Genomic DNA, 26,778 nt, shown 5'->3' on the forward strand with positions numbered 1-26,778 from the left:
CACCCCCCCCGCCTCTCCCCCACTCACACTGTCTCTGTCTCTCTCAAAATACACAACTTAAAAATTTTTTTAAAGAGGAGGGGATGTCTCACGTCACTGTCTCCAGAAACTGCACATTTTAGACAAAATCTAAAAAAGAGAAACCACTTTGTAATTGTAAGCATCAGTTTTTAAAATGTTGGCGGTTTCCCTTCTCATCCCTCCCTTCCCAACTGAACCCCACCCGAGCTCAAGCCCAGCTGCATGAAAAGCACAGACTCAGGGATCCCTGCCCTTTCCTTGGCTGTTAGCTCCCGGCACCCAGGCCCCTAGACCAGGCCTCCCGGGGTACGGGGCAGAGGCCTGTCTTCATTCAAGGGCCTGGCCTAGGTTCTCATCACTGACCCCAGGGGGTGACAGCCAGCCCAAGGCTGCATCTCTGTTCCTCCTTTTACCAGCAGCAAGTTCCTGTTTGTCCCCCAGGTGCCGAATACACGCCTCCAGAACTGGAGTTTGAGAACCCCTGCCCTGAAGGACATTCTCGGATCCTAACACGGCACAGCCTGAATCCTGCCAGGCACCATGCTAGGAATTGGGGGCACAAATGAAGCCCCGGCCCTCAGGGAGCCAAGGGCAGGCGGGTCAGCCACAGACTGGGAAGCAACCCAAGGAGACAAATTAGCAACCACAAAGACATCTGCTCTCCACTCTAGAATCTCCAGAATCTGGGAGGGGAGGGATGGGTGCCCCTCCTCCGCCTCTTGGCTCTTTATTATGGAGCTAGTCAGCCCAGTTCCCAGTTGTGCATCACAAAACCTCCAACACACAGGCACTCTCCCCTCTCAACGGGTGGGGGGGGGGGGGGAGCTTGCAGGCAGCTAGGTTCCCTCCAGCAGCCTGGAAGGGTAGGGGAAGCAGAATTCCTGGGGTAACCATTTCCAGCCCCCAGACAAGTTGGGCTTCCAGGCCAAGGCCAGTGCGCACGGAGGGGCAGGTCTGGAGGGCTGCCTGGAGGCAGGTGGTAGTAAATGTAGCCAAAGGCCTATAAGTAGTTCTGCTGGCTGGGGAGAAGGGCTGAGTGCAGAGATAGGCTCAGGGAAAGTGACCTGCCAAATGGCACAGAAGTGCCCGGCCTGTGGGACTCCACGCCCGTGATCTACCCACTTAATCCTACACACTCACCCCAACCTCACAGCTCCTTTCTGCCTGCTCTAGCTGCTCACGTGGGTATTTGTTTTTGTTTCTAAACACAATTTATTGTCAAATTGGCTTAGATGCAACACCCAGTGCTCATCCCAACAAGTGGCCTCTTCAATGCCCATCACCCATTTTCCCCTCTCCCCTACCCCCCATCAACCCTCTGTTGGTTCTCTGTATTTTAAGAGTCTCTTATGGTTTGCCGCCCTCCCTCGCTGTTTGTAACTACTCTTCCCCCTTCCCTTCCGCCGTGGTCTTCTGTTAAGTTTCCCAAGATACATGGACATTCGTTGAGCTACAAAGTCTATGTTGGGCAAATGAGAAATTCCCTTAATTTAGTTTGGACACCATGGATCTCTCACTGGTGCTCTTTTCCTTTGCCTGGTTCTGGTGACGTCCAGACAGATGTGGGCCCACCTCCAGCAGGTGTGTGAGACCACAGGGCTTCAGCTAACGTTCTCCCCGCACTCTTTTCACCCAAATTGTTCTGGTTCTTAAAGATAAACATACTGTTTTTATAAGGTGCCTCCCTCCGGGAGGCCAGGTATAAACCACCAGACAAGTAAGAAGTCTTGCTGGTATGAAGTGAATTGTGTTCACCGTTAACTAGCACCACTGTCTAGTATAGCTCCTTGAGGTTGCCATTCACATGATAGTCTAAGTGCACAGAATCCTCTGAAGGCACCTGTTCATCTTATAGTTTTAATGAACGGCATCCTTGGAAAATGACATTCACATCATCATCATCATCATCATCATCATCATCATCATTCCTATTATTCACAAAGTCTAAGTGCCTGGCACCCCTTCTCCCCACACCCCCAGACAGCCACTCTCATTGTAGTCTAAATGAATGGCGCCCTCTGGTGGCACCAATTCACATTGTAGTATGTGAATCCCTGCCCTCCCCAAGTTTCGGAGTTGTGCAACACGGTGGCCTATATGTTCACACATTTAAGCCTAAAAAACGATCTTGAGGAAGTACTTATATTTCTACTTTCTACAGAAAAAACTTCTCAAGATCTCCCAGCCAGAGAGCCAGAGCTGAGATTTTATGCCTTGTCTATCTGATGTCCACTGCTTTCCCCCTCGGCAGAGCTGGAAGGACTGAGAGGCAAAACCTCAACTCCTCCAGCCTCTCAGGGCTTCCTGCCCGGCTCAGTCCCACAGCAAGGCCCCATACTAGGCCTTATGGATCCCATTTGGGAAATTGATAGGCACTATCATAGGGATATTGACATCACCTACAGATAGGGAAAATGAGGTTCCTTGCCTGAAATGCCGCAGCCAGTGAATGACGGGGGACTGCCGGTCTCAGGCAGAGGACCCACTTTCCAGGGCATCCTGTCTTCTACCGGGATGGGAAGATTCCAGTTCAACTGCCAAGGTGCTTCACGAGAATCCCCAAACCTCCCCCCGCCACCCAGGTGTCAGTCTCTCACCTGGTCCTCACCCCAGGATTCCACTGCCAGGGCCCTTGTCCAGAGTCACATTTGGTGCTGCAGTTGTAAGGACCCCATCACTGGTCAGAGAGTGGCCCAGTGTCCTTTGTGACCAACGGTTACTAGGAACTTGTCGGAGACCTGCCAAGGACATTTAAAAACCTACCATGGGAGCCCGGACATCAGTCCTGGAGGGCACAGCAGCTCAAGGAGGGAGCTCCTGGGTCGTGGCTGTCAGGCCCTTCTGGGCAGCGAGGGAGTCCCTCCAGCCACAAGCAGACAGAGCGGAGCCACTGTAGACACTTGGCCTCGGGCAGAGGAGGGACAGCTAAGCTGCCTCCCTTTGGAGGAATGTCTGATTTTCTATGCAACACATGGTTAGGAGAAAGACGGAATTGGGAGGTCATCAAACCCTTTGACCAGATGGGGGCTCCAGCCATACCCACGTCCTAACGGGGACACAAGAGGTCTGGCTAGAACAGCACCGCGCGGCTGGCAGCTCTGAGGGAAGGCCCAGAGGTTAAGTGGGAGTCGCTGCCCAGTGCCTGGTCCGTTGGTAAGGCTCCGAGAGGTCCACCAGCAGAGAAAACACAGGCCCACTGAGCTCCTCCAGGGTACCACAAAACACGTCGCTAATAGGACACCTGCTAATGTCCTCAGCTCCTGAGAATGCACTGTGGGTGCAGCTGAGGTTGGGGTGGAGCTCATGAGGACCCTGCTGTGTACGGTGAGGACACCAGGGCCCCGATTCTGGAGAGAGGCGTTACCTCCCGGCTCCCTCCCTGATGGCCCTCTCATCTGTCCACCCAACTGTAACGGAGCAAGCCCGCGTGTGGCCTGATGACAGGGCTGACCTGAGCTGGGCTAGTGGGGGCGGGAGGGGACTGCTGTGAAGGGCACACCGTCATTTGCAAGGAGCTGAATGCCGGCCTGCACTCCCTTGGTGGGCCAGCCTGGCCAGCGTGGTGAACCAGAGTCGGTGCCGGACCCCAGGGGCCTCACCTGGGGGCACCCGGGACAGGGAGAGAGCTGCGGCACCCCCATCAGTGGGGCAGAGGGGTGCCCTCCGGCCTGGCCCAGACGGGATGCCGAGCACAGCAGAGCTTTGTTCCAACCTCCGCCATCGAGCGCCGTGCAGACGCTCTGTGAATGGCACTGTTGTGGTATTTTAAGAAGATTCTACAAATAGCACTAACTCAGAATGGGCCTCAGAGCCAGCTCATGAATGCGGCAGTGGCGAGGGCGGGCCAGCCTGGGAGCTCCAGGAGGACAATGGGGCCTCACAGGGGAGGTAGGGCAGGATGTTGGGTGACCCCGGCCTTTTCCGGGGCTCCATGGCCTCATTTCCCCCCAGACGCGACGCACCCAGGCCCTGCCCCCATTGCCCAATTCTGATGGGCGGCTTCCTGGGAATTTATGGGGAAGGAGCAGCTCCCCAGCCTTTCTGAATAACAAGGGGATCCAACATCCTTCTGGCACCTGCTACTCCCGGATCTCTTAGCTCTGATGATGTCCTGTGGGTCACAGGGGAGGGGGGCACAGGAAGGAAGAATGTCCTTAGGCTTTTATTACATGTCACTTTATTAGGTAGCCAGAGAAACCTCAAAGACTCATAGTCCTAGGAGCCAAGGACTATTAGCTGGAATCTTTCCAGAAGAGTCCATTCTTGAGACTTGAAAGACAGCCGAGGGAAGAGAAAAAGAACAGGGATTGGGGGTCATTCAGAGAGGCTTAAACGTAGCGAGACGTCTCAGTCTCGATGTCTCCATCTTGAAGACCAAGGCTATCGGACCTCTCTCACAGCGAAGGTCGAAAATTTGGAGGCACAGAATATGCTGTGCTCGGTACCAAAGGCACTCAACAAGTGTCAGCCTCACTTCCTTCCCAAATGAAAGACCGCTTATTTAACAGATGCGTGCGTTCCACACATAAACTATCTCTGAACTACAGCCGAGAAACCGGGCAGGCCTAAAGGGATCCCTCTTGACCCTGTGAATCTACAAAGACATCAGAGCAGAGCTGTGGAGTGTGGAGTCAATGGAAATGAGCAAGACAGGGCAGCAGAGCAGGCCGGGGCCTGTGGCAAAGTAGAGAGGCTCAGATCTAAGCCCATCTGTCCCTTCTTATACGACAGAGGAAGGATCATTTTCTTTTTTTAATGTTTATTTATTTGAGAAAGAGAGAAACAGGGCACGAGCAGGGAAGGGGCAGAGAAAGAGGGAGACAGAATCCGAAGCAGGCTGCAGGCTCTGAGCTCTCAGCACCTAGCCCGACGTAGGGCTGGGGCTCACAAACTGAGATCGTGACCTGAGCCAAAGTCAGATGCTTAACAGACGGAGCCACCCAGGTGCCCCGAGGAAGGATCATTTTTGACAGACCTGTCTCGACCCCCCCAGCACATTCTGAGCAGGGGCCACGGCCAAGGCGTTAACGGTGCACCCAGCCATCAGAGGTGGCATGAAAGGGTGGTTCCCCCACATGCATCAGTCCCCGCCACCCAACCCTCAACCATGCCTTGACTAACTCCTCTGTGTCCTGCCCCTTCCCTCCATTAAACACTGGGGGGTGGAAACGCGATACCCTCTCTATACGAGGCTGAGCACAGTTCTGTGCACAGAACTTGGCACTTAATCCATAAGGACCAAATGAGAATGAGGTGAGAAAGACCTGTCTAGAGCCAAGAGTACAGGGGACCTCACACTCAAGGGACTGGGCCACTGACCTGCGGTGCGGCCTTTGACAAGTCACTTCCTCTCTTTGGGGCTTTTGAAAAAACTAATTTGGAAAATGAGAAAGTCTGGCTAGGTGATCCCTGAGGATCACTCTCTCAGAGTCCACATGTTCCATCTCTGAGTACCGACGATTGAGCCCTGGTATTGAATGGTGGATGTTCTCCTTAACCCTACCCTGGGATACCTTCCCTGGAACTTGCTTATTCCCCACGTTGAACTGGGACAAGGCAGGTAGTGGCTTGTTCACAGGCAGGTGGCCCTGGGCACGGCCCTGGGACCTCATTAAGTTAGAAGGTGCTGCTGTCTCCATAGCCCCAGCTGTCTGGGGAAGGCAGCATTTGGCGCTGGCGGGCACTGATCCTACACAGGTCTTTTTCCTACACGGCGTCGCTGCATCAGGCAGGGGCAGCAGGAGAGGCAGTGAGCTCCCAGCCATGGGACCGAGGCCTGGAGCCCAGACACAGGCCCAGAGGCACGCAGGTCAATGTGGGAGAGTCATGACTTGATACCGGGGTGCCTGGACTCCAAGGCCATTCCTGCTGTCCCCCTACTTTGCACCCCTGACCTATAAGAGGCTCATACACTGTCCCAATGAGCCATGTGCCCTAGGAGAGTGACCCAGACCTCTCTCCATCCGACTCTCCTAATCAATAAATGAATGAAACTACCTAATCTCAAAGATATTTCCTTGTTCCCAAGTTCAGGGGCTCTCTTCTCCAGAAGTGGTTGATGTACATTGACTGGGCGGTGTCTAAAATCCTGAACGAAGGCTCCGTGGGGACCAGGGCCAGTCAGAACAGGGTGGGCCTTACCCTGCTGGACCCGGCGTGAAGTTTCAGGTTCTAGACAGTGAAGGGACTGCGGAGCCCCCGGGGAGCCTGGGGGTAGTGACCATTTACTGACTGGTGAGGAAGCATTTCCGCGTTTTACAAACCTCCTAGCCTCTCTGGTGAGTGCCATCTGATTATCGGCCAGGCCTGCAGACCTCCCGGGCAGGAAGGAATTTGAGAACCTGCCAGGTTAGGGCCGTCCTCAGGGAGGTCTGAGACGGAGGCTGGCGAACAGGTGCAGAGGGCCCCACGCCAGATCCTGATCCACACCTTGTGCTCCGTTCTTGCAGAGACAGTCATGCGACAGGCAGGCAGCGGCCACTGTGACATCACTGGCTGTGGTGGACTCATTTGAGTCTGAAAAGATTGAAGTGAACCTGGGGAAGTGAACCTGCTCCTGCAAGGCCCCGGTGGGTCTCAGTGGGCACCACGTGACTGAACACCCCCGCTGTTCGCGTTGGCTCCTGGGCCTCTGCGTGGGGAGCTGACTGAGGGGGGGGCCGAAGCACAGCATCCTGGGTCCGGTCCAGTGTGAGAGTCTGAGCAGGCTCAGGGACACCACAGCCCCTGCCCTAAAGGGAACTCCATGGGGCTGGGGGCGGGGGGCGGGTCCTGTGTATGACTGATCCTCAGAGAGGAAGCTGGCCCAGCATAAGCCACAAAGGAGAAGCTGCTGGTTTGTGACTAACCTTTGACTCTTTCTAAGCTGGATGTGACCAGGGGTGGCCAGCTTTCTGTTCCAAGTTTTGTGCATACAGGCCGCGTGTTGCTGTTTGTTTCATTCTCTCGTGCGTGCTCTGCAGCTAGCTGTCAAAGTGAGTGCCTGGCTCTAGGTCATGTGGTAGTGAATGAAATCAATGCAGAGTGCAGGCTGGGAGGGTGGCCTCTGGTGCCAGACAGCCTGGGTTGGACTCCTGGTTCTGAGCGGCCTTGGCCATGAAACTCAATGCCTCGGTTTCCCCATCTCTAAAATGACACAAAGAACAGAATCCCCTTGAAGGCAACTGTGAGGATTAAGTGAATTCGTACATGTCCGGTGCTAAGCACAGGGCTCGGCACACAGTGGGTGTTATGTGTGTTGTAAGTGCTTTCCTTTCAGCAAAGCAACACTGGCCTCATCAGTTTTTAGAATCTCACCCTAAGCCTCAAGGTAAATAATAATCACTTCCATTATTGGACATGTTGGTGAGCTTGTCAGTATTCCAAGTCACAGACAAGAGTATCCCTCTTTGGCTCAGAGACGTGACTTGTCCAGACAGCAGGTGGCACAGCCAAAATGCAGAACCGGGCCTGCCCAACTCAGAGCTCCGTGAGCTTCCAACATCTCACACTGCCTCCCAGAAACCAAGCCCTCAAGCACCTTAACTCACCTCCAGTTCCCCCCTAAACATCCAAGTAGTTCAGGTAAGAAGAACAAGGCCTAGGGGCGCCTGGGTGGCTCAGTCGGTTAAGCGTCCGACTTCGGCTCAGGTCGTGATCTCGCGGTCCGTGGGTTCGAGCCCCGTGTCAGGCTCTGCGCTGACAGCTCAGAGCCTGGAGCCTGTTTCAGATTCCGTGTCTCCCTCTTTCTCTGACCCTCCCCTGTTCATGCTCTCTATCTCAAAAATAAATAAATGTTCAAAAAAACTTTTTTTTAAAAAGAAGAACAAGGCCTAAACCAGAGAAGAGGGAAGAACTGCTCCCTTACCTTGGTATGACTTAGCATCTCAGAAAGTCCCCCACTGTGGCAACTTGATCTGTCTTACAGATCTCTGAAAAAGCCCCATTTACATAGCACTGTCACGATGTGACCTGACTCACTCTGTGGAAAAGCCCTATCTCCAGGGCATTTGTCAAAAACAACCAGGGGTAATTCTTTATCATTACAGCTGTCTAAAGCTGATTTGGGCAAACAAGGCTGGCCAAAAGGAAGATCCAGGGACGGAGAAATCCACTAGGAGCTCTGAAAAGCCCTGACATACTTCCGGTGATCTAGAAGCCCACGTACACGTGTACAGCTGTGTCGATGAGCAGGACCTGAGAAGTCCCCGTGCTCAATCTCTCACTTCTGCCCAACTACTCACAAGTAGGGGGAGTCAAGCCTAAGACAGTCATAAACTCTCTGAGCACTGGAGGTGCATTCAGAGAAATTTTAAAGGGAACCCTTCATTGTTTTTTTTAATTTTCTTACTGTTTATTTATTTTTGAGAGAGAGAGACAGCGTGAACAGAGGAGGGGCAGAGACAGATGGAGACACAGAATCTGAAGCAGGCTCCAGGCTCTGAGCTGTCAGCACAGAGCCTGAAGCGGGGCTCAAACCCACGAACCGTGAGATCATGATCTGAGCTGAAGCCAGACGCTTAACCAATTGAGCTACGAGGTGCCCCAAAGGGAACCCTTCAGACAAATATGAAAAGAACATTAGATGGTCACTCAAATCTACACGAAGAAGAGCATCGATAAAAGTAACTATATAGGTAAATATAAAAGATAGTATAGATGTATTTTTTGTAGCCTTTTTTCCTTCTATCTGATTTAAAGTTTATTTATTTTGAGAGAGAGAAAGAGAGAGCGAGCGTGAACAGGGGAGGGGCAGAGAGAGAGAGGGAGAGAGAATCCCAAGCAGGCTCCACACTGCCAGCACAAAGCCCATCACGGGGGCTTGAATTCGCCAACCATGAGATCATGACCTGAGCTGAAATCAAGAGTCTGATGCTTAGCCGACTGAGTCACCCAGGCGCCCCTCCTTCTATGTGATTTAAAAGACAACTGCATAAAATTGTGTTGATGCACTTATTATGCATAAAAGATGTAATCAGTATGACAATAATGGCACAAAGGAGGGGGAGAGAGCAGACTGTAATCCCTAGAACAATCACTAAGAAAGTAACTTAAAAATACTGTAAAGAGGGGCACCTGGGTGGCTCAGTTGGTTAAGCGTCCAACTTTGGCTCAGGTCATGATGTAACAGTTTGTGGGTTCGAGCCCCACATCGGGCTCTGTGCTGACAGCTCAGAGCCTGGAGCTTGCTTTGGATTCTGTGTCTCCCTTTGCCCCTCTCCCACTCACGCTCTGTCTCTCTCTCTCTCTCTTTAAAATGAATAAACATTTAAAAAAAATACTGTAGGGGCGCCTGGGTGGCGCAGTCGGTTAAGCGTCCGACTTCGGCTCAGGTCACGATCTCGCAGTCCGTGAGTTCGAGCCCCGTGTCAGGCTCTGGGCTGACGGCTCAGAGCCTGGAGCCTGTTTCTGATTCTGTGTCTCCCTCTCTCTCTGCCCCTCCCCTGTTCATGCTCTGTCTCTCTCTGTCCCAAAAAAATAAATAAAAAACGTTGAAAAAAAAAAATTAAAAAAAATAAAAAAATAAAAAAAAATAAAAAAAAAACTGTAAAAACAAAAGGAAATTAAAATGATACAACAAAAAAAAATCTATGTATATAAAAAGAAGTCAGTAATAGAACAAAAATGACATGGCACATGTAGAAAACAAATAGCAAAATGGCTGACATAAATCCATCTTATCAGTAATTATATTAAATGGAAATGGATTAAAAAACAAATTACATACTATCAGAGATATTTAGATTTAAAAACAAACAGAAAGTGAAATGACGGAAAAAGACCATGTACACAATACCCAAAAGGAGTCAGAATGACTATACACACATGGGACAGAACAGACTTTAAGATAAAAATGTTACTAGAGACAAAGACGAACATTTTATAATTATAAAAGGGTCATTCTAGCAGGAAGATACAACAATTATAAACACATGTCCCCCTGGGCACCTGGGTGGCTCAGTTGGTTGAGCGTCCGACTTTGGCTCAGGTCATGATCTCACAGTCCGTGAGTTCGGGCCCCGCGTCGGGCCCTGTGCTGACAGCTCAGAGCCTGGAGCCTGCTTCGGATTCTGTGTCTCCCTTTCTCTAACCCTCCCCCGTTCATGCTGTGTGTCTCTCTCTCTCAAAAATAAACATGAATAAATAGATAAACACATGTCACCCTAACAACAGAGCTCCATAATACTGAAGCAAAAATGGACAGAATTGAAGTGGGACTCCACAAGAATACTTGGAGGCTTTCTGGGTGCCTGGCTGGCTCAGTCAGAAAAGCACGCCACTCCTGGGGGTGACTGGGTGGCTCGATCGGTTAAGCGTCTGACTTCGGTTCAGGTCATGATCTCGCAGTTTGTGAGTTCGAGCGAGCCCTGCATTGGGCTCTCTACTCTCCGTGAGGAGCCCGCTTCAGATCCTCTGTCTCCCTCTCTCTTTGTCCCCCACCCCACTTGTTCTCTCTCTCAAAAATAAATAAACATCAAAAGAAAAAAAAAGCATGCAACTCTTGATCTTGGGGTTGTGAGTCTGGGCCCCATATTGGGTGTAGAGATTACTAAAAAAAAATAAATAAACTTAAAAAAATTGGGAGACTTTAATAGTCCATTTTCAATAATGGATAGAACTAGGCAGAAAATCAATAAGGAAACAAAAGACTTGAACTACCCAAGGAACCAAGTAGTCCTAACAAATACACATAGAACATCCCATCCAACAAGAACAGGATACACGCTCATCTCAAGGGCACATGGAAGGTCTTCCAGGATAGGCCATACGCTAGATCATAAAGCAAGCCTTAAACATTTAAATGGATTGAATAAAATAAAATGTGAATGTATATTCACCAGCTTAGAAGCAATACATTTAGAAATCAATAAGGAAAAGAAATTTACAGAAATCACAAATCATGTGGAAATTAAACAACTCACCCCTAAATAACCAAAGAAGAAATCACAAAAGAAATTTTAAAAACACTTTGAGTTGAAGTGAAAGCACAATATATTAAAACTTATGGGGGCGCCTGGGTGGCGCAGTCGGTTGAGCGTCCGACTTCAGCCAGGTCACGATCTCGCGGTCCGTGAGTTCGAGCCCCGCGTCGGGCTCTGGGCTGATGGCTCAGAGCCTGGAGCCTGTTTCCGATTCTGTGGCTCCCTCTCTTTCTGACCCTCCCCCGTTCATGCTCTGTCTCTCTCTGTCCCAAAAATAAATAAACGTTGAAAAAAAAAAATTTAAAAACTTATGGGATGCAGTGTGCTTGGAGGGAAACTTACAGCTATAAACACTCACATTATAAAAGAAGAGAGATCTCAAATCAATAACCTAACCTTACACCTTCAGAAACTAGAAAAAAACCCAAACCAAACCCAAGTCAAACACATGGAAGGAAACAATTAAGATTAGACTAGAAATTAATAATTAGGATTAGACTAGAAATAAAGACTAGAAAACAATAGGAAAAAAAAAACACCAAGAGTTGGTTCGTTGAAAAGATCACCACATTTGACAAACTTAGCTGGACTAACCAAAAAAAAAAAAGGGGGGGGGGGGGAGAAGACTCCAATTACTAAAATCAGGAATGAAACAGAAGGCATCACTGTCAACCTTACAGAAATAAAAAGGATCATAAGGGAAGAACATGAAGTTGGATGAAATAGACAAATTCCTGGAAAGGCATAAACTACCAAAACTGACATGAGAAGAAACCCAAAACCTAAATAGGCCTTTATTTAACAAAAGACTGAATTAATAACTTAAATATTCCCCCCCCCCCCAATTTTCACTGATGAATTCTACCGGTCATTTAAAGAGGAATTAATAGGGGCGCCTGGGTGGCGCAGTCGGTTAAGCGTCCGACTTCAGCCAGGTCACGATCTCGCGGTCCGTGAGTTCGAGCCCCGCGTCGGGCTCTGGGCTGATGGCTCAGAGCCTGGAGCCTGTTTCCGATTCTGTGTCTCCCTCTCTCTCTGCCCCTCCCCCGTTCATGCTCTGTCTCTCTCTGTCCCAAAAAATAAATAAATAAATAAACATTGAAAAAATAAAAATAAAAATAAAGAGGAATTAATAGCAGACAGTTTCATGGGTAAACTCCATCAAATATTTAAGGTATTAATACCAACTGTTGACAAACTTTTCCAAGAAACAGAAAAGACAAGGGCAGGGTCCCCAGCTCCTGTGCAGCCAGTATCCCACTCTTGATAAAAACAAGGACACTGCAAGAAAACTATACACAACATTCCTTATGAACACACAAACAAAAATCCTCCACAAAGTAGTAGCAAAACACTAATGCTCATCAACTGATGAGCAGATAAACAAAATGTGGTCCACTCACTCCAGGGACTGTATTTAGCCATAAAACAGAGGGGCGCCTGGGTGGCTCGGTCGGTTAAGCGTCCGACTTCGGCTCAGGTCATGATCTCACGGTCCGTGGGTTTGAGCCCCGCATTGGGGTCTGTGCTGACAGCCCAGAGCCTGGAGCCTGTTTCAGATTCTGTGTCTCCCTCTCTCTGTGACCCTCCCCCATTCATGCTCTGTCTCTGTCTCAAAAATAAATAAACGTTAAAAAATTAAAAAAAAAACAGAATGAAGTACTGATGTGTGCTACAACATAGACGAACCTTAGAAACACTATGATGAGTTAAACAAGCCAATCACAAAAGGCCTTATATTACATAAAAGCAATTTAGCGGTTGTTTGGGCAACAGGAAAAGTGGGGGGAGGGTTGTCTTGGGAATGGGGAGTGACTACTCACGGATATAGGGTTCATTTTGGGGGGTAATGAAAATGTTCTAAAATTAGATGATGGTAATGACTGCACAACTCTGAATATATTAAAACCCATTGAGTTGTACAGTCTGAAAGGATGAATTCTATGATACGTGAAATACGTCTCAATTAGAGCTGTTTAAAAAAAAAAAGAGGGTAGTGATAGGATATTTGGGGGAAGAGTCCAGCAAAAGTTTTAATTCAGGCAGAACGTGCATCAGCCACCTAGCTGGGTTGGAGCAGACAACTACTTCAGGGATTCACTTCATTTGGATGCTCTGGATTTTGGTCCCAGCATTCCCGAAGGAGAGCCCCCTTACAGGTGCAAGGGCCTGCAGGCTAACAAGACAAGAAAACACAGCTCCAGGCATGTTCTTCCCCTCTCTCTTCAGGAGTTGGGACTCTTCAGCTCTCAGGGAGGCTTGCTGCCCTAATTAATGGCCAAGGTCAGAGACTTCTGGCTCCCCAGGACCGGTTCTCCTCTGAGGCCAGCACTGTTGGTCACGGGTATGTGCTGGTTAAACAGACCTGCTCATGAACTTTGCCCAAGGGGGAGGCTGCTGACTTATCCTTGCAGTATCAAATCCCCACCCCCTGTGTCCCCAGCTAGCTAATCACCGGCTGAGCCCTTCTCTGTGCAGGAAGGAAGAGGCATGTGCTCTTCTTAATGCTTTGTTGCTAGGAACACGGAGCAGTTCTGAGCTTCCTCGGACAACAGCCTGAGGTATAAGTGGACACGACCTTAGAGATCATCTAGTCTTACCTATTTCCCTTTTTACAGATGAGGAAACTGAGGTTCTAAATGGTAACCCAGCTAAAAGAACTATCAACAGCCTTCTGACAACCTTTGAAGTTAGCCTGTCCCCATTTACAGGTGGGGATGGAGAGGCTCAGAGAGGTGAGGGGTGGCCTGGGATCCCCTGGTTAGGAAATGGAACCAAATCCTCTGCCTAAGGCTGGTTCCCTCTCCGAAAAACCCACAGGGCTGCTGCCCAGAACACTTGAATGGGAAAGAGGTAACAGAGAGGGACACTCCTTGGAAACAGAGGGGGACCCATGCAGACTCTGAGCTACAGACCAAAGGCCTTAGGGTTCTGGTCCCTGAGCGCAACCCTGGAGCAGGAGGCCCTAACCTTCTGACATGTCATTCTGGCCTCATGTCTGTCCTGGCGAGCTCCCCACCATCTTCAAGGTTGGCTCCCACACAGCCTGGTTTCTGCCAGCCTTCTGAGAAGCGAGCAAAAGACACAGCTCTGCCCTGCCTTCAGGGAGCTTCTGGCTCATTTTACAAACTGGCGTGTGTATTTACACACTGTGATAGGTTTTAAAGTGAAAGGACAGGCTAGCAAGTGAGCAAGTAACAGGGGTCAGGGACAGGCTCCCAGGAAATGCTGGGGTCCCCAGGTCAAAAGCAGGTGCAAGGTGACTCCAGGCAGGGAAGTGCCTGGGCGATGCCAGAGGTGGAGAGAACACAGAGGCACACGGGACAGGAAGGCAGGCTGGGTGTGTGTGACCACACTGGCCGCCTGTGAGCGGCATTGAGAGCTCTCTGTTAACGTCACTGCAGTCACTGAGTGAACATTTGTAAGGAGGCAACAATGAGATCCTGCAGGCACCCTGAGCAGACACTGCCTGCTGCTGGGGAACGCACTGGGGACAGGAGGCCAGTGGAGTAGTCCGGGCAGCATACGGGTGGCTGGGACCAGGGAGCCGGCCTGGGAAGGACACAGGCAGAGGGACTCAGAACTGGCAGGAGCTGGTGACAGCAAATCAGAGCAGAAGCACAAAATCAAGAGTTCAATTTAGCCTGATAAGCTTTGGCCACTCTCCGGTCCAGGGGAGCCCAATGGAGGCGTCAAGCGGGTCTGGAGCACGGAGCCAGGCCTGGGTTGAAAAAAATGGTCACTCTGAATGGTTTGCCAGCAAGAGAGCCAAGCGGGGGGCAAGGGGCAGAAGTGAGCAGAGAAGCATCTGCTTGTGTGGGTCCAGGAGTAGGCAGCAAGAAGCAAGGGAGCTGAGGGGAGGCAGGAGACCCTCTGCTGGCCGACCCTGCACTCCCCGAATGCCTGGGCCCTGGCACACCCCTGGGGTCCAGAAAGCCCTTCCCTATATTCTCTGTCGGGACTCGGCTCAGGCATCAGCTGCTCTGGGCATTCTCTGAACTGCCAGGCTGGGTGGGACCCCAGCCCCCAGCCCACCCAGGCTCACTGCTCTCCCTGCGAATCTTCTCAGTCTGCAGCGTCCCTGTTTCCTGGGTCTCCAGCCAGCCAGGCTGTGAGCATACGGGGGAGGGGAGGCAGAGGTGCACCGTCCCCGACTCTTTATCCTCAAGCTGGGCACAAGGCCTGGCATAAAGTGGGTGCCCAACAGAGAGCCGTTTAATGGACGGACCGAAGCCTGAATGACAGCTGCCTCTTAGCAATCTGGGAAGATTTTACGAAAAATGGAACCTTCTCCAAGAGGTGGGCTCAGCAGCTCTATAGGAGTTTACCCAGTAGAACCAGTTCTATCCCTTCCACCCAGTGACAGCCATGCCTCCCTCCAGGACAGGGCACACCTCTGCCTGCCCATCTGCATGGTGCCCAGCCTGGCCCAGGGGCCTCTGCACCCAGGCCGAAAGGAGCCCCGACAAGCCCTCTGTCCATCAGAAAAGGGGCACAGAGTCCACACCCTGCGCCTCGCTCTAGCACAGCTGAGTGATACATGGAGAGGGGCTGGACTCCCAGCAGGGTTTCCCCTGGGTTCCCCTGGAAGTCGGGCAACAAGAAAAGGCAAAGGTGAACAGGACAGTCTCCTCCACCTCTACTCCGCGCAGCGAGCACAGGTTCTCTGCAGAGCACAGTGCCAGATCCCAGAGGTGACAGGCCCAGACCAACCGGGCACTGGAAAGAATGAAATGAACAGGGCCTGTGGGCCAGGGGCTCAGAGGCGGCTCCAGGTACTGCCCACCTTCCCCGTGGTTGACCCCTCTCAGGCCTGACTAAAGGCTCTGTGAGTAGGTGTGGGGTATGCAGGGACCAGAGGGGTCCAGGTCTTGTGTCGGGGAGGGGTGGGGTATGTGCAAAGCCAGCAAGGCTAAGAAGCTGGGCTTTCTTCTGTAAGCACTCCGGGGCCGAGGCAGAGTTTGAGGAGGGACGTAGTGTGACAGGAGCTGTGCACGGGGTGCTGGCCTGGGCAGTGGACTAAAAAGAGCAAGGATGAACCCCGGATGACCAGCCCGGAAGCCCGGAAGCAAGATGCTGAGGGTCTGCACAGGCATCACGGTGGCCATGGGAGCAGGGATGGGGACACTGCCTTGGGCGGGATCACAGGAGCTGTCAGCCTTTGATCATGGGAAATGAAGCAGCAGGCAGGCTGGGAGCCAGAACACCATGAGAAGGGGCAGGTGAGTGCCCAGGACTCCGGCGGAGTTCGGGATTTGCAGGCTGGAGGTGGGCACTGCAGGGGTGTGGGGGCAAAGGATTAAGGGTGCTGATTGCTTAAAGGTGAGCACAATTATCAGGGCCCTGCATGAGATTTCTGGGACTTATAGACAGAGCTCTGAAGATGAAACAGAATTCCCAGCTGAACTTGGTGCATTAAAGGGAACAGGGCGGAAAAGAGATAGAGGGCTGGGCAGGGGCAGCCCCTGTGGGCCAGGAGGTGGACAGAGGCGGGGCGTGGGGCAGCCCCCCAGGTGCTCAGAGTTCACCAGGTCCAGCATGGATAGCAGGGATAAGTACAGGAGGAGAAGGAGGAGGCAGGAAGGCCAACCCCTACTGGAGAACCGGTGATAGAGAAGAGACGAGGCCAGGGCTTGTGGTGCACATGGGGACAAGAGGTTGGTTTTTAAAAAATGTTCTGATGAGTAACTTGGGCAGGTTTGTAGGTGGACAAGGAGCCAACAGAAGGAAAGATGAGGGTGTTGGGGAGAGAGGAGACCTGACAGGGGGCAAGATCCTGAAAGACAGAGGAGGGCTCCCAACGCTGAGACCAGCAGGAGGGGTGATTTGGGGGCTGAGGTCTTAGGGGCCCACGGGTCTGCTCATGGCCCCTCCCCAACCTCGAACGAAAGCTGCCTCAAGGCCGCGCTCCTGAACCACTTCTTTCTCTAAGTCTCGGCCTTCGCCCACAAGGCAAAGTAGAAGAAAATGAAACTTGCCATTCAACAGACCCACCATAGAGCGCCACATGGCAGAAACGTCTGGAAACCCTGCCTAGAAACAATGCAATCGGAGTGTTCCCAGAGTTCAGATCAAGTACATGTGCCCCCTGCTTGGAGGAGGGGTAATCCTTCTCTACGCATCAGATCCCCCTCACTGACCTCTCGGCCTCTCCGGGAGCACCCAGGACCCAGGAATGTCCCATTTGCAGTGATCTGTCCTGCGTGCGTCAGTAAGCGTGATTAGGGCCACTGCATATGATGCCCGAAAACCACCTGCAGCTGTCCCTCCTCAGGTCCGCACTGCCCACCTGCAGCCCTGCAACTAGGGAGAGGGCAGGTGTCTCCTGGGGCGGGGGGTGGGGGGGGTGGGGGGGTAGTGCCAGGTTGTGACAGGAAGGCACGATGAAGAGATCCACCCTCGTGTCTCTGGCACTTGCTGGATTTCTGCTGCCCTCTTCATGGGACCTGAGCTTTCCTGCTTTGTCAAGTATACTTTCACAGGGAAAACACAGTCAAATATTCTGTCCTAAAAATTTTGTTTCAGAAATAGCCAAGAACGCGACCCATTAACAACAGCTCTTATCTTGGGAAATTTTAAGTCACGGAGGAACTAACGGACTCTCTTCCGATCTTTTCTTGAATGAAATACCTATTACACGTTTCTAGTCTGGAAAGTCAGAAAGCTTCCTACTCAGGTAGGGGCAGCGGCAAAACACACAACACACCCCTCGGAAACAGATGTGCCGTGTCCCTGCTGTGACAACTGAATCAGTTTAACATCCAAGGCAGCATTTTCTCAAAGTGTGTCCAAAGACACGGGTGCTGGGAGATGCTCCGTGAAAGGCAGATTCCCCGGGTACAGGTTTGGAGACTGTACCTACTATCTACCCAACTTGGAGGTACACAATTGCACCAATGTGTTAAAAGCTCTGAGAAGTCTGGCAGTGAAAAACCTTCCAAGAACCCATGATTTCTAAGGTTATCTGCCTAAGGAACCATCCCCCCCCCCCCCCACTCCCTGTTTCAGGCAGTACTCGTTCTGAACAATGGTCCAAACATCAACATTTGTTAAATGAGGCAACATCTAAACATTTGTGGAGATTTTACATTTAAAAACCCAAATATCTGCCTTCCTTGAACCACAGAAAATCCTTCCTGCCTGGCAGTGGCTGGCTGGCCACCCGCTCTGGACAGGGCATGCACATTCAGGCATCACAGTGGCCCCTACCCGCTCTCACTCCAGACTCGGCCAGCTTTGCTAACTCACATGGGCTGCGGGACCATGTGGGCTCTTCAGACTGGGTCTCTGCTCCCGGGTTGCTGGGGCCAGCTGGGCCTTGGGATGGGTGGGAGGGTGGGGGTGCCGGTTGAGGAACATTCCTACACCAGACCTGTTCCTCACCTGGATGGGTGTAGCCTGGGCATCCACAGCCCCAGAAGACAAAGCTAGCAGGAGATGCCCCTGGCCCCCTTCTAGGACTGCTAATTGACTATGTACCCTCCCTACCAATACCTGCAAACCAATGCCCTGCAAACCTACCCTTGCTTCTGGGATTCAGGCTCCACCCCTGGCCCTGTTTACTGAGAAGGGTCAGGAACGACCAAAGCTGCTTCAATCCTGCCAGCCCCCAGTGAAATCCTTCTTGCTCTGCTCTGACCTGCCCTCAGCCAGCAGGAAGCAAAACCCTGCCCTCCCACCGTCCTGGCTACTGGAACCATCAAGACTCACTCACTTTCAGTCCCCTCCCTCCAGCCATGAAGCCCCACCTGCAAAATGCTTTTTTTTCTTTTCCAAATCAAATGCTAAGAAAACTGTTGCCCTGGGCAATGAGAACCACGCAGCTGGTCACAATTCCTATTTGGTTTTGGCTGCAGAAAGGCTCAACCACAGATAGTATCTTATGGCTAGATCAACTAGTCTCTTTTCTCTTTGCTCTATCAGTCCTGTTTAAATGTGAATCCTGTTCATTTTTTTTAATGTTTATCTATTTTACATGTTATAAGCTATCTCAAACTTTTTTTTTTAACAAACCTGTACATTGGTGGCATCATTATCACCTGGACAAGAGTCCCTCAAGCTTCTTGACACAGTCATACCTTCATCTGGATCCAGAATATAATTTTCAAGGTACCGGTAACCTGGGGCCCATTCTGGAAAAGTCTACACTGACCTCATTGTTCACAGGCAAGGCATCCCAACTCACCTGCTCAAGGCAGTCAATTGGGGAAGTCCTTAAACACACAGCTTCCCAGGCCTTTCCCCAAAGCCTATCCGGCAGCTCAGGTGGGGCCCGGGGATCTGCACGTTTAACGAGCGGCAGGCGGGGGAGGGGGTCAGGTGAGGTTTAGGGTAAAGTGAGTCTGGGAAGCCCAGCAGTAAGGCGACGCACCACTGTTTCTGACAATCAACAGGATCGGTTCAGTCAGTCAAGGGTTAAAAGCCGGAAGGGCCACTGCCCGAAGGAGGCCAGACCTCTGGCTGCAGCCGGCTCCACAGCCAGCTTCTCGGCGTGGAGCCCTCTGCAAGCTTGCTGCATTCCACAAGCAGCTCCCCTCGCACGTTTCGCCACGACTTTTATAAAACTCTGAGTCAGGGCCCCTCGGTCCAAGTTTGTGACAGAGGCGGGCGAGCAGAACGGATGCCCCCCTCGAGGCGGTTAAGCCGCAGAGGCAACGCCGGCGGGGGGCCGGGCTCCCAAGGCGGAGGACCTGGGGGCGGGGCCGGGCGCCGGGGGCTCCTCCGCCCCAGCCTTGGACTTGGCGGACCGTGAGTGCGGGCGCTCCTCCTCCGCTCGGCTCCCCTCCCGCCCTGGGCCCCGACCCCAGGCCCCAGCCGGGCTCCGCGGAGCCAGAGGAGCCCCTGGACGCACTCTCCGAAGTTCGGGGACTCTCGGGGAGTTGCACCCACATCTGAACCCTTTCCCGGTTTGAGGCAGGTAGCGGGCGGCCCCGGAGAAGTGGCGGACAAGCCCCCGAAGCGGGTCTCGCACCCCCCCAGCAGTAGCTGGAGAGAGCCCGCGGCGCGCGCCCCGCTCCCGAGCGCGGAGGTCCCCAGCCCGCGGCGCACGTGCGCGCCCAAGAGTTACCTTTGGGCGCCGGCAGGTGTCCCCTCCAGTCCTTGCAGCAGCACAGCCCCATGGCAGCCCCCGCGCCAGGCGTTCGGCTCCGCTGCCCGCTGCGCCGCCCGCCGCCGGCCCGGCTGGCGGGCCGGCGCGGCCGAGGTCTGGCCCGCGGGCTATGCCCAGCCAGGCGCGGGGCTGCGCGCGGGGCCGCCGGGCTGGCCACTCCCCGGCTCTCACGCTCCGTCCCGGCCCCGCGCCGCGGGCATCCCAGCCTCCGGGCAGACGCTGCTAATCAATAGGAGAACGCGCAGATTGCGCCGGCCGAGCCGCCGGCCCGCTTTTATCTCCGCGCGCCGGGGCGGCCCCGCGCCGGCTCCCTGCCCTCTCGGGCGCCCTCCCCGCGGCCCGTTACTCTCCTGGGGCGTCGGGCTGCACGCTCGCGAGGGGCCGCCAGGGGGCGCGATGCGAGCCCGAGCCGTCTCCCGCTCCCTCCTCCGCGCGCCGGGAGCCAAGCGAGGGGTGGGGGGCGCGCCGGCCGGCGCGGGCGGGAAGGAAGGGTGCCTCGCCTCCCTCCCGCTGCATCCTCTAAGCAGTCACCTCACGGGTCACTCAGAGGAGGCTCTCATTTACGCAGCTCACCTGAACTCTACAACTGCAGTAGCAGTAAAAGCGTGCTTGCCCAGGCTACCCCCAAACCTGGCTGGGCTGGACCAGGTGACTTTGATAAAGCACTTCCCTTCTGAGACTTGTTTCTTCACCTGAAAAGTGAGGGAAGTGACATCGGTTTAGGTGTCATTTTGCGCAGATGAAAGGTTTGATGGTATCAAGTTACTTAAACATTTCGTGCTCAGCTCCCGGGTCCATAGACGGAGAGGATAGTAGAACCTCTCCACTGGACCTTTCTGAGGATTAAATGAGCTGATATAAGCTATCCATGGATCTATGAATAGATTATTTATTTATTTATTTATTTATTTTTTACCGTTTATTTATTTTTGAGACAGAGAGAGACAGAGCATGAACGGGGGAGGGGCAGAGAGAGAGGGAGACACGAAATCGGAAGCAGGCTCCAGGCTCTGAGCCATCAGCCCAGAGCCCGACGCGGGGCTCGAACTCACGGACCGCGAGATCGTGACCCGAGCTGAAGTCGGACGCTTAACCGACAGAGCCACCCAGGCGCCCCTGAATAGATATTTAGATATTTACTATACATACATAAAGAACACAGCCAGCAGGTCGCTAAATGCCTTGTAAACGTGAACTGTCATCTTCAAGTATTGGTGAGGATATAGGCAAACGGGTGCTTTTGGTGCAATGACTTTGGAAAGTAACACGTGAGCTGTTTATAAAAACTCAAAATGCTGGGGCACGTGGGTGGCTCGGTTGGTTGAGCAATCGACTTCGGCTCAGGTCATGATCTCATGGTTAGTGGGTCCCAGCCCGGCGACAGGCTCCGTGCTGATCGCTCAAAGCCTGGAGCCTGCTTCAGACTGATTCTGTGTCCTCTCTCTCTCCCCCTTCCCCATTTGCGCGTTCTCTCTCTCTCTCTGTCTCTCAAAAATAAACATTTTTTAAAAATTAAAAAAAAAAAAAAAACTAAAAATGCTTAACACCCTGGGCCTAGCAGTCCCATTTTGCAGCATGCACCCCACAGAAATGCTTGCCCACATGCCCAAGAAATCCTGTGCAGGACCATTCATTGCACCCTTGTTTGTAATTGCCAAAAATTGAGACCAACAAAATATTCATTGGTAAAGGGATTATCAAATACACTGGTATTTTCATTAAATGAAATACTATATCAAAATAGGGAACTAGGGGCACCTGGGTGGCTCAGTCAGTTAAGTATCCGACTTCAGCTCAGGTCATAATCCCCCAGTTTGTGGGTTCGAGACCCGTGTCGGGCTCTGTGCTGACAGCTCAGAGCCTGGAGCCTAATTCAGATTCTGTGTCTCCCTCTCTCTCTCTGCCCCTCCCCGGCTCTCTCTCTCTCAAAAGTAAATAAACATTTAAAAAAAATTTTTAAAAAATAGGGAGCTGGACCTAATGTTTGAGATCTGTGGATTCATAGCACTTGCATAAAAACACACCTACAGAACACTGCTAGAGAGCTAGGCTCTGTGCGTGGGTGCGTGGCACTGCTCTAGGTGCTTGGGCCTAGAAAAAAAGAGTGGTTCCCTCTGGGGAGAGAGTGAGTGACAAGAACAGATTGAAAGATGGTGTCAAAAGACTTTAGCATTTTGATGGTCTCATTTTTAAAGAGAAAGGCATATTTACATAATGTGTAATAAAATACTAATTTCTTTCTCAGCCCTTCAGTTCCTGGGATCAGTTCCTGCCCCCGAAACGGGGCTGTGGTGAACCTCTGATGGCCTTGGTTTGACTGGGATTTTCTCCCTTCCACCCCACCCCCATCCCGTCTTGGGAAAACAGAGGTGGTCCAGGAGAGCAGTGGCAGAGGCTGCCTGTGGCCTGGGGCAGAAGAGTTAAATGGGGTGGGGGGAGGAAGGGAGGAAAGAATGACTTGGAGTAGAGAAGAGGTTTTCCCAGGAGTTAAATCTTATTCAAAGGAGAGATTAACAAAGGGGCAGATTTCTGCCTCCCTTTCCTTAATCTCCAGAAAGACTAGGATGAGGCTTTTTCAGGGAGAGAGAAAGGTTGTCCTGCACCAGATCCGGAAAGAAAGATGTTTTCACTTCATGACGTGTAGGCGGGGGGTTACAAAGAGGGAGTAACTGAGAAAAAACAGAGAGACCTGACTTCTGGCTGCTGCCAAGTCATTTTAAACAGTTTTAGCACCAGGCAAGATCACTTAGTCACAGCGGGCTTAATGAGGCCCCAGGAATTCCAAGCTAGAGCTCCCTGCATTCAGGGAGAGCATGTGCGGGGAGCGAGCCCCCGGGTGATTGTCCAGCGGCCAAGTCCTACATTTGGAAAGCAAGATTTAAAAGAAAACATCACAGCGGCCATTGTGGGCTACTTGTTTATCTTTCTAAGAGGAAGTAGCAAAGCAGGATCATTTCAAATGAGCCTATTATAGAAGGTCAGCATCCCCATTGAACCATTCAAATATATTTTGGATACTCGACTTTTCAAAGTGGCTTTAAATATCAACTCCCAGGGCAGTTTTAGGAGACAGAAAGCCAGGCAAGAGTTTCTAGTGTTCTTGCCTTTGGTTTCACACACTTCAGTTCCTGATGATACATTGTCTTTTTATAGTTTTCTAGTTATATGTCTGTCTATTCTCGAAAAGGGAAGAAAAAGTAACATTCACTCTGTGCTTCCTACCAGGTGCCAGGCAATTCTCTAGTGTTAATATCACAGTTCACCACAGCACAATCGTATGACGTAGATGCCATTACATTCAACTTATAGAGGAAGAAACAAAAGTTCAGGGAAGTGAAGAAACTGCCCAAGCCCAGTGAAGTGGTAAGTGGTAGAGACAAAATGGATGGTTGGAAGGATGGATAGATGGATGGATGGATACATAGGTGGGTGGGTGGATGGATGGAAGGATAGGTAGATGGGTGGATGGATAGGGGGATAGCTGGATGGATGGATGGATGGATGTGTAGGTGGGTGGGCAGACGGATGTATGGATGGCATTTCCTCAGTTAAGCATAGAGTCATGGGCAGCAACTGGAAAAGCATATACTAAGCATGGAATTTGCCTGAAAAATCAAGCTCCTTGAATATAGCTCTGCCCCCTGAATTGATCATGACCTCAAACCATTTTGAATTGAGCCAAAACATCAGGATCACTCAGTGGTACAAGGCTCCAGATGAGCTCAAGCCACCCCACTCCAGAAGACTAGTCAGAATAGTAGGAGGCTCTGAGACATCTTTCTGAGCTGCAAGGCTAACATCCTGCACATTATAGGGAAGCGGAGCCAGAATCAGGAAGTGGGTTTCAAGTGAGTGCAGTGGGCTCTGGGAGGAGGGTCGGATGCCAGATTTGGAGGACAACGACTCTGTGGGACTGGAGCTACCCTCATCCACCCAGACCCCCACCTTCTACTGCTTTATTCCATTTCAAAGTTTGGTAGTAAGGATATGGGCTGTTTCTAGAACGGCTGCTGCTGCTGGGATCCTGGCTTTATTGCAGCCTGGGCTCCAGGTTCCAGATATGCCCTAGGCCATTCAAGGATTTGCTTAGGAGACTCAGGACCTGGCCCTCATACCTCTCTGTAGGGGGCTGGCTGCTCCTCCATGATTTGACATACCCAAGGTACCCTCATGGTACCATCTCAAGGTGTGAGTCCAGCCTTGGGCAGCTCAGGGGAAGGACAAAACTGGGGTCACGGCATCTTAGTCCCAGGTATAGCTCTGAGGGGCCACAATGATCATTCATTTATCCATGCATCCATGTATCCATCCATCCACATACCAAACAATGACTGAACATAATGAATACCTGAGAATACCAAGACAAAATACCAAGGCCCGAGCTCTGGGGAGGCCAAGATGACACCCTGGGAGGTCTGCAGAGGACAGTGACCTGGTTCTGGGGGGAGGGGTGGTTCAGGAAGGGCTCTACAGAACAAAGGTTGTTGAGAAGGGCATTGAGACATGAGGAAGAGACCAGCTCCTCAGGGGATGACATAAGAGCGGTCCTCCCAACGGGTGGTGCTATCGTATTGAGGACCTAGGCTCTGGGGTGGGAAAGTGCAGTAGGGCATTTGGGGTAGGGGAATATGATGCAGCCTGTGATTCTGACTGATCAGCCTGGCGCTGGGCCAAGGTAGGGACTGGGTAGGGGCAACCAGGAGCAGGGGGAAACTCTGAAGCAAAAGGCAGAAGCCTGAGAGCTGCAGGGCTCGAACACAGCAGGGGAGACAGGGAGACCAGTTGGGACGTGTGCCAGCAGGGTGACCCCCCTGAACCACACTTCTCAGTTCTCACGCCTGCGTGCTCCCGTCCCCTCAAATCTGGACTGCCCTATGACCTGCTTTAACCATCAGGTGACAACAGTGACTCTGGGCCAGTCCTGGGTGTAAATCCTCAGAAGGCTTGGCAACTTCTGCTGTTGTCTTCCCCTTGTGACCGGGTTGAGGACTGCCCTGAGGATGCTCCAGGGAGCCCAGCCTAGCAATGCAAAGAGACCATGCGGAGAAAGGAGTCCAAGGCCGGCAACCTCCTCCTCCAGCCATGTGAGTGAGGCCGCCCCGGAAGCGGATCTCCAGGTGATACACATAGAGCAAAGATGAGCTGGGCCTGCCGAGCCCTGCCTATACTGTAGGATAGTGAGCAAATAAGAGGTTTTAAGTCACTTGGGGGTAGTTTGTTATGCAGTAAAACAACGGAAACATGGGGAATTATAGATAATTTTAATATAGCCAACACCGCCTGGCTGTGACTGCATGCCGGACTAATTGCTTCACATTCTATTAAAATTCAGAGCAGTCCTATGTGTTAGGTATCATCCTTATTTCCACATTAAGGAGAAGGACCCTGGGGCACAGAGAGGTAAAGTAATTTCCACTAGGTCACCCAGCTAATTAGTGTCTGAGCTCAGATTGGGACTTAGCCTGTCTTGCTTTGGAGCCTGAGCTCTTAATGACTCTCTGGGAGATATTTTGGAGGAGAAGGGACCACACTTGGTGTTGAATTCAGTGCCCTCTAGATCTAAGGCGTATCTGTAGGTGAGACATGGATGGGAAAAACAACCCCCGGTGGAGGGCTCCACCACGTCTGGCAGGAGAGCCACATGAGGCTCATTGCTCTGTTAGCAATGTCAGGGACACTTTCTGGCAGCCCTGGTACCTGGTAGAGGGGACTTCTTGAAGACAAAGTCACTTTGTAGACCGCGTGCCCCAAACCTCCCTCACTCCGGCACTGGTGTCTCATTTTTTGTCCACGACAGCCCAGTGACGGTGAGATGTCAGCACACTCCTTTTACAGGACAGGATGTGGACACCTGCTCAGGCCACGTGAGCACTCAGAGTCACACAGCTGGTGGGCGGGACGGCCTGCCCTGGAATCGGGCAGTCTGGTCACCACAGGTCACCTTCCTCATGACCAGTTCCCTGTCCCCTGCCTCCTGGAGGTGAGGGTCTGCACCCGGGCCACCTCCTCCTCTCATCCTCTCCTCCTATCATAGTTCTGATCTGTGTTAGGATTCTGCCCCAAATCCAGAGTGAAACATGTATGGACACCACCAAGACTCGCAGACATTCTGGAATTGGAAAAGCTTTACAGTTTTAGTACTATTTCCTCATTTTTCATGGGAAATCGAAGGTCCCGAGAAGCTAGACCCACCCCACATCAAGCATTTCTTGAGGGCCTGCTTTGTGCCAGGCACTGAGAGGTGATGTCGTGACAAGTTGGGGCTGCCTCTGGTCCATTTCCCTTTTTGCTCTGAAACAGACCTACAGGAAGGATAAGCAGAAAGGCAACTGCTCACCCTGTATCTCAAAATATGTTTTGCGCTCTTTTATCACAGTGCACAGAAGCCAACTGATTTGGTTGTAAAAAGCCGGTTCAACATGTTAAGTAGCACCCCTCTCCCCATATTATCCCTCATCAACAGCACTGCCATTACTATTCACTTTGCAGACTCATTGTTCTGGTTTCTTTTTTTAAAAATGAAGTACGTGGGGGGCGCCTGGATGGCTGAGTCGGTTAGGCATCTGACTTCCGCTGAGGTCATGATCTCGTGATTCGTGAGTTCAAACCCCAAGTCAGGCTCTGTGCTGAGAGATCAGAGCCTGGAGCCTCCTTTGAATTCTGTGTCTCCCTTTCTCTCTGCCCCTCCCCTGCTCATACTCTGTCTCTCTCTGTCTCTCAAAAATGAATAAACGTTGAAAAAAAAAT

At 51.8% G+C, this 26,778-nt stretch overlaps 1 protein-coding gene across 11 annotated transcripts in view; it reads right to left on the reverse strand.

The window, feature by feature from the left end:
- ARHGAP22 (Rho GTPase activating protein 22) overlaps window positions 1–26,778 on the reverse strand; it is a 176,855-nt gene that overhangs the window by 47,428 nt on the left and 102,649 nt on the right. Inside the window, exon 1 of one of the 11 annotated variants that reach the window (XM_045437978.1) lies at window positions 19,990–20,352. The exons of the other annotated variants lie outside the window; for them this stretch is intronic. Within the exon in view, the coding sequence (XP_045293934.1) occupies window positions 19,990–20,041 (52 nt within the window). The 5' untranslated portion in view covers window positions 20,042–20,352. Of the gene's footprint in view, window positions 1–19,989; window positions 20,353–26,778 lie in introns of those variants that run through there. 11 annotated transcript variants of the gene reach the window in all.

Source organism: Leopardus geoffroyi, chromosome D2 (genome assembly GCF_018350155.1).
Source record: "Leopardus geoffroyi isolate Oge1 chromosome D2, O.geoffroyi_Oge1_pat1.0, whole genome shotgun sequence".
NCBI lineage: Eukaryota > Metazoa > Chordata > Mammalia > Carnivora > Felidae > Leopardus > Leopardus geoffroyi.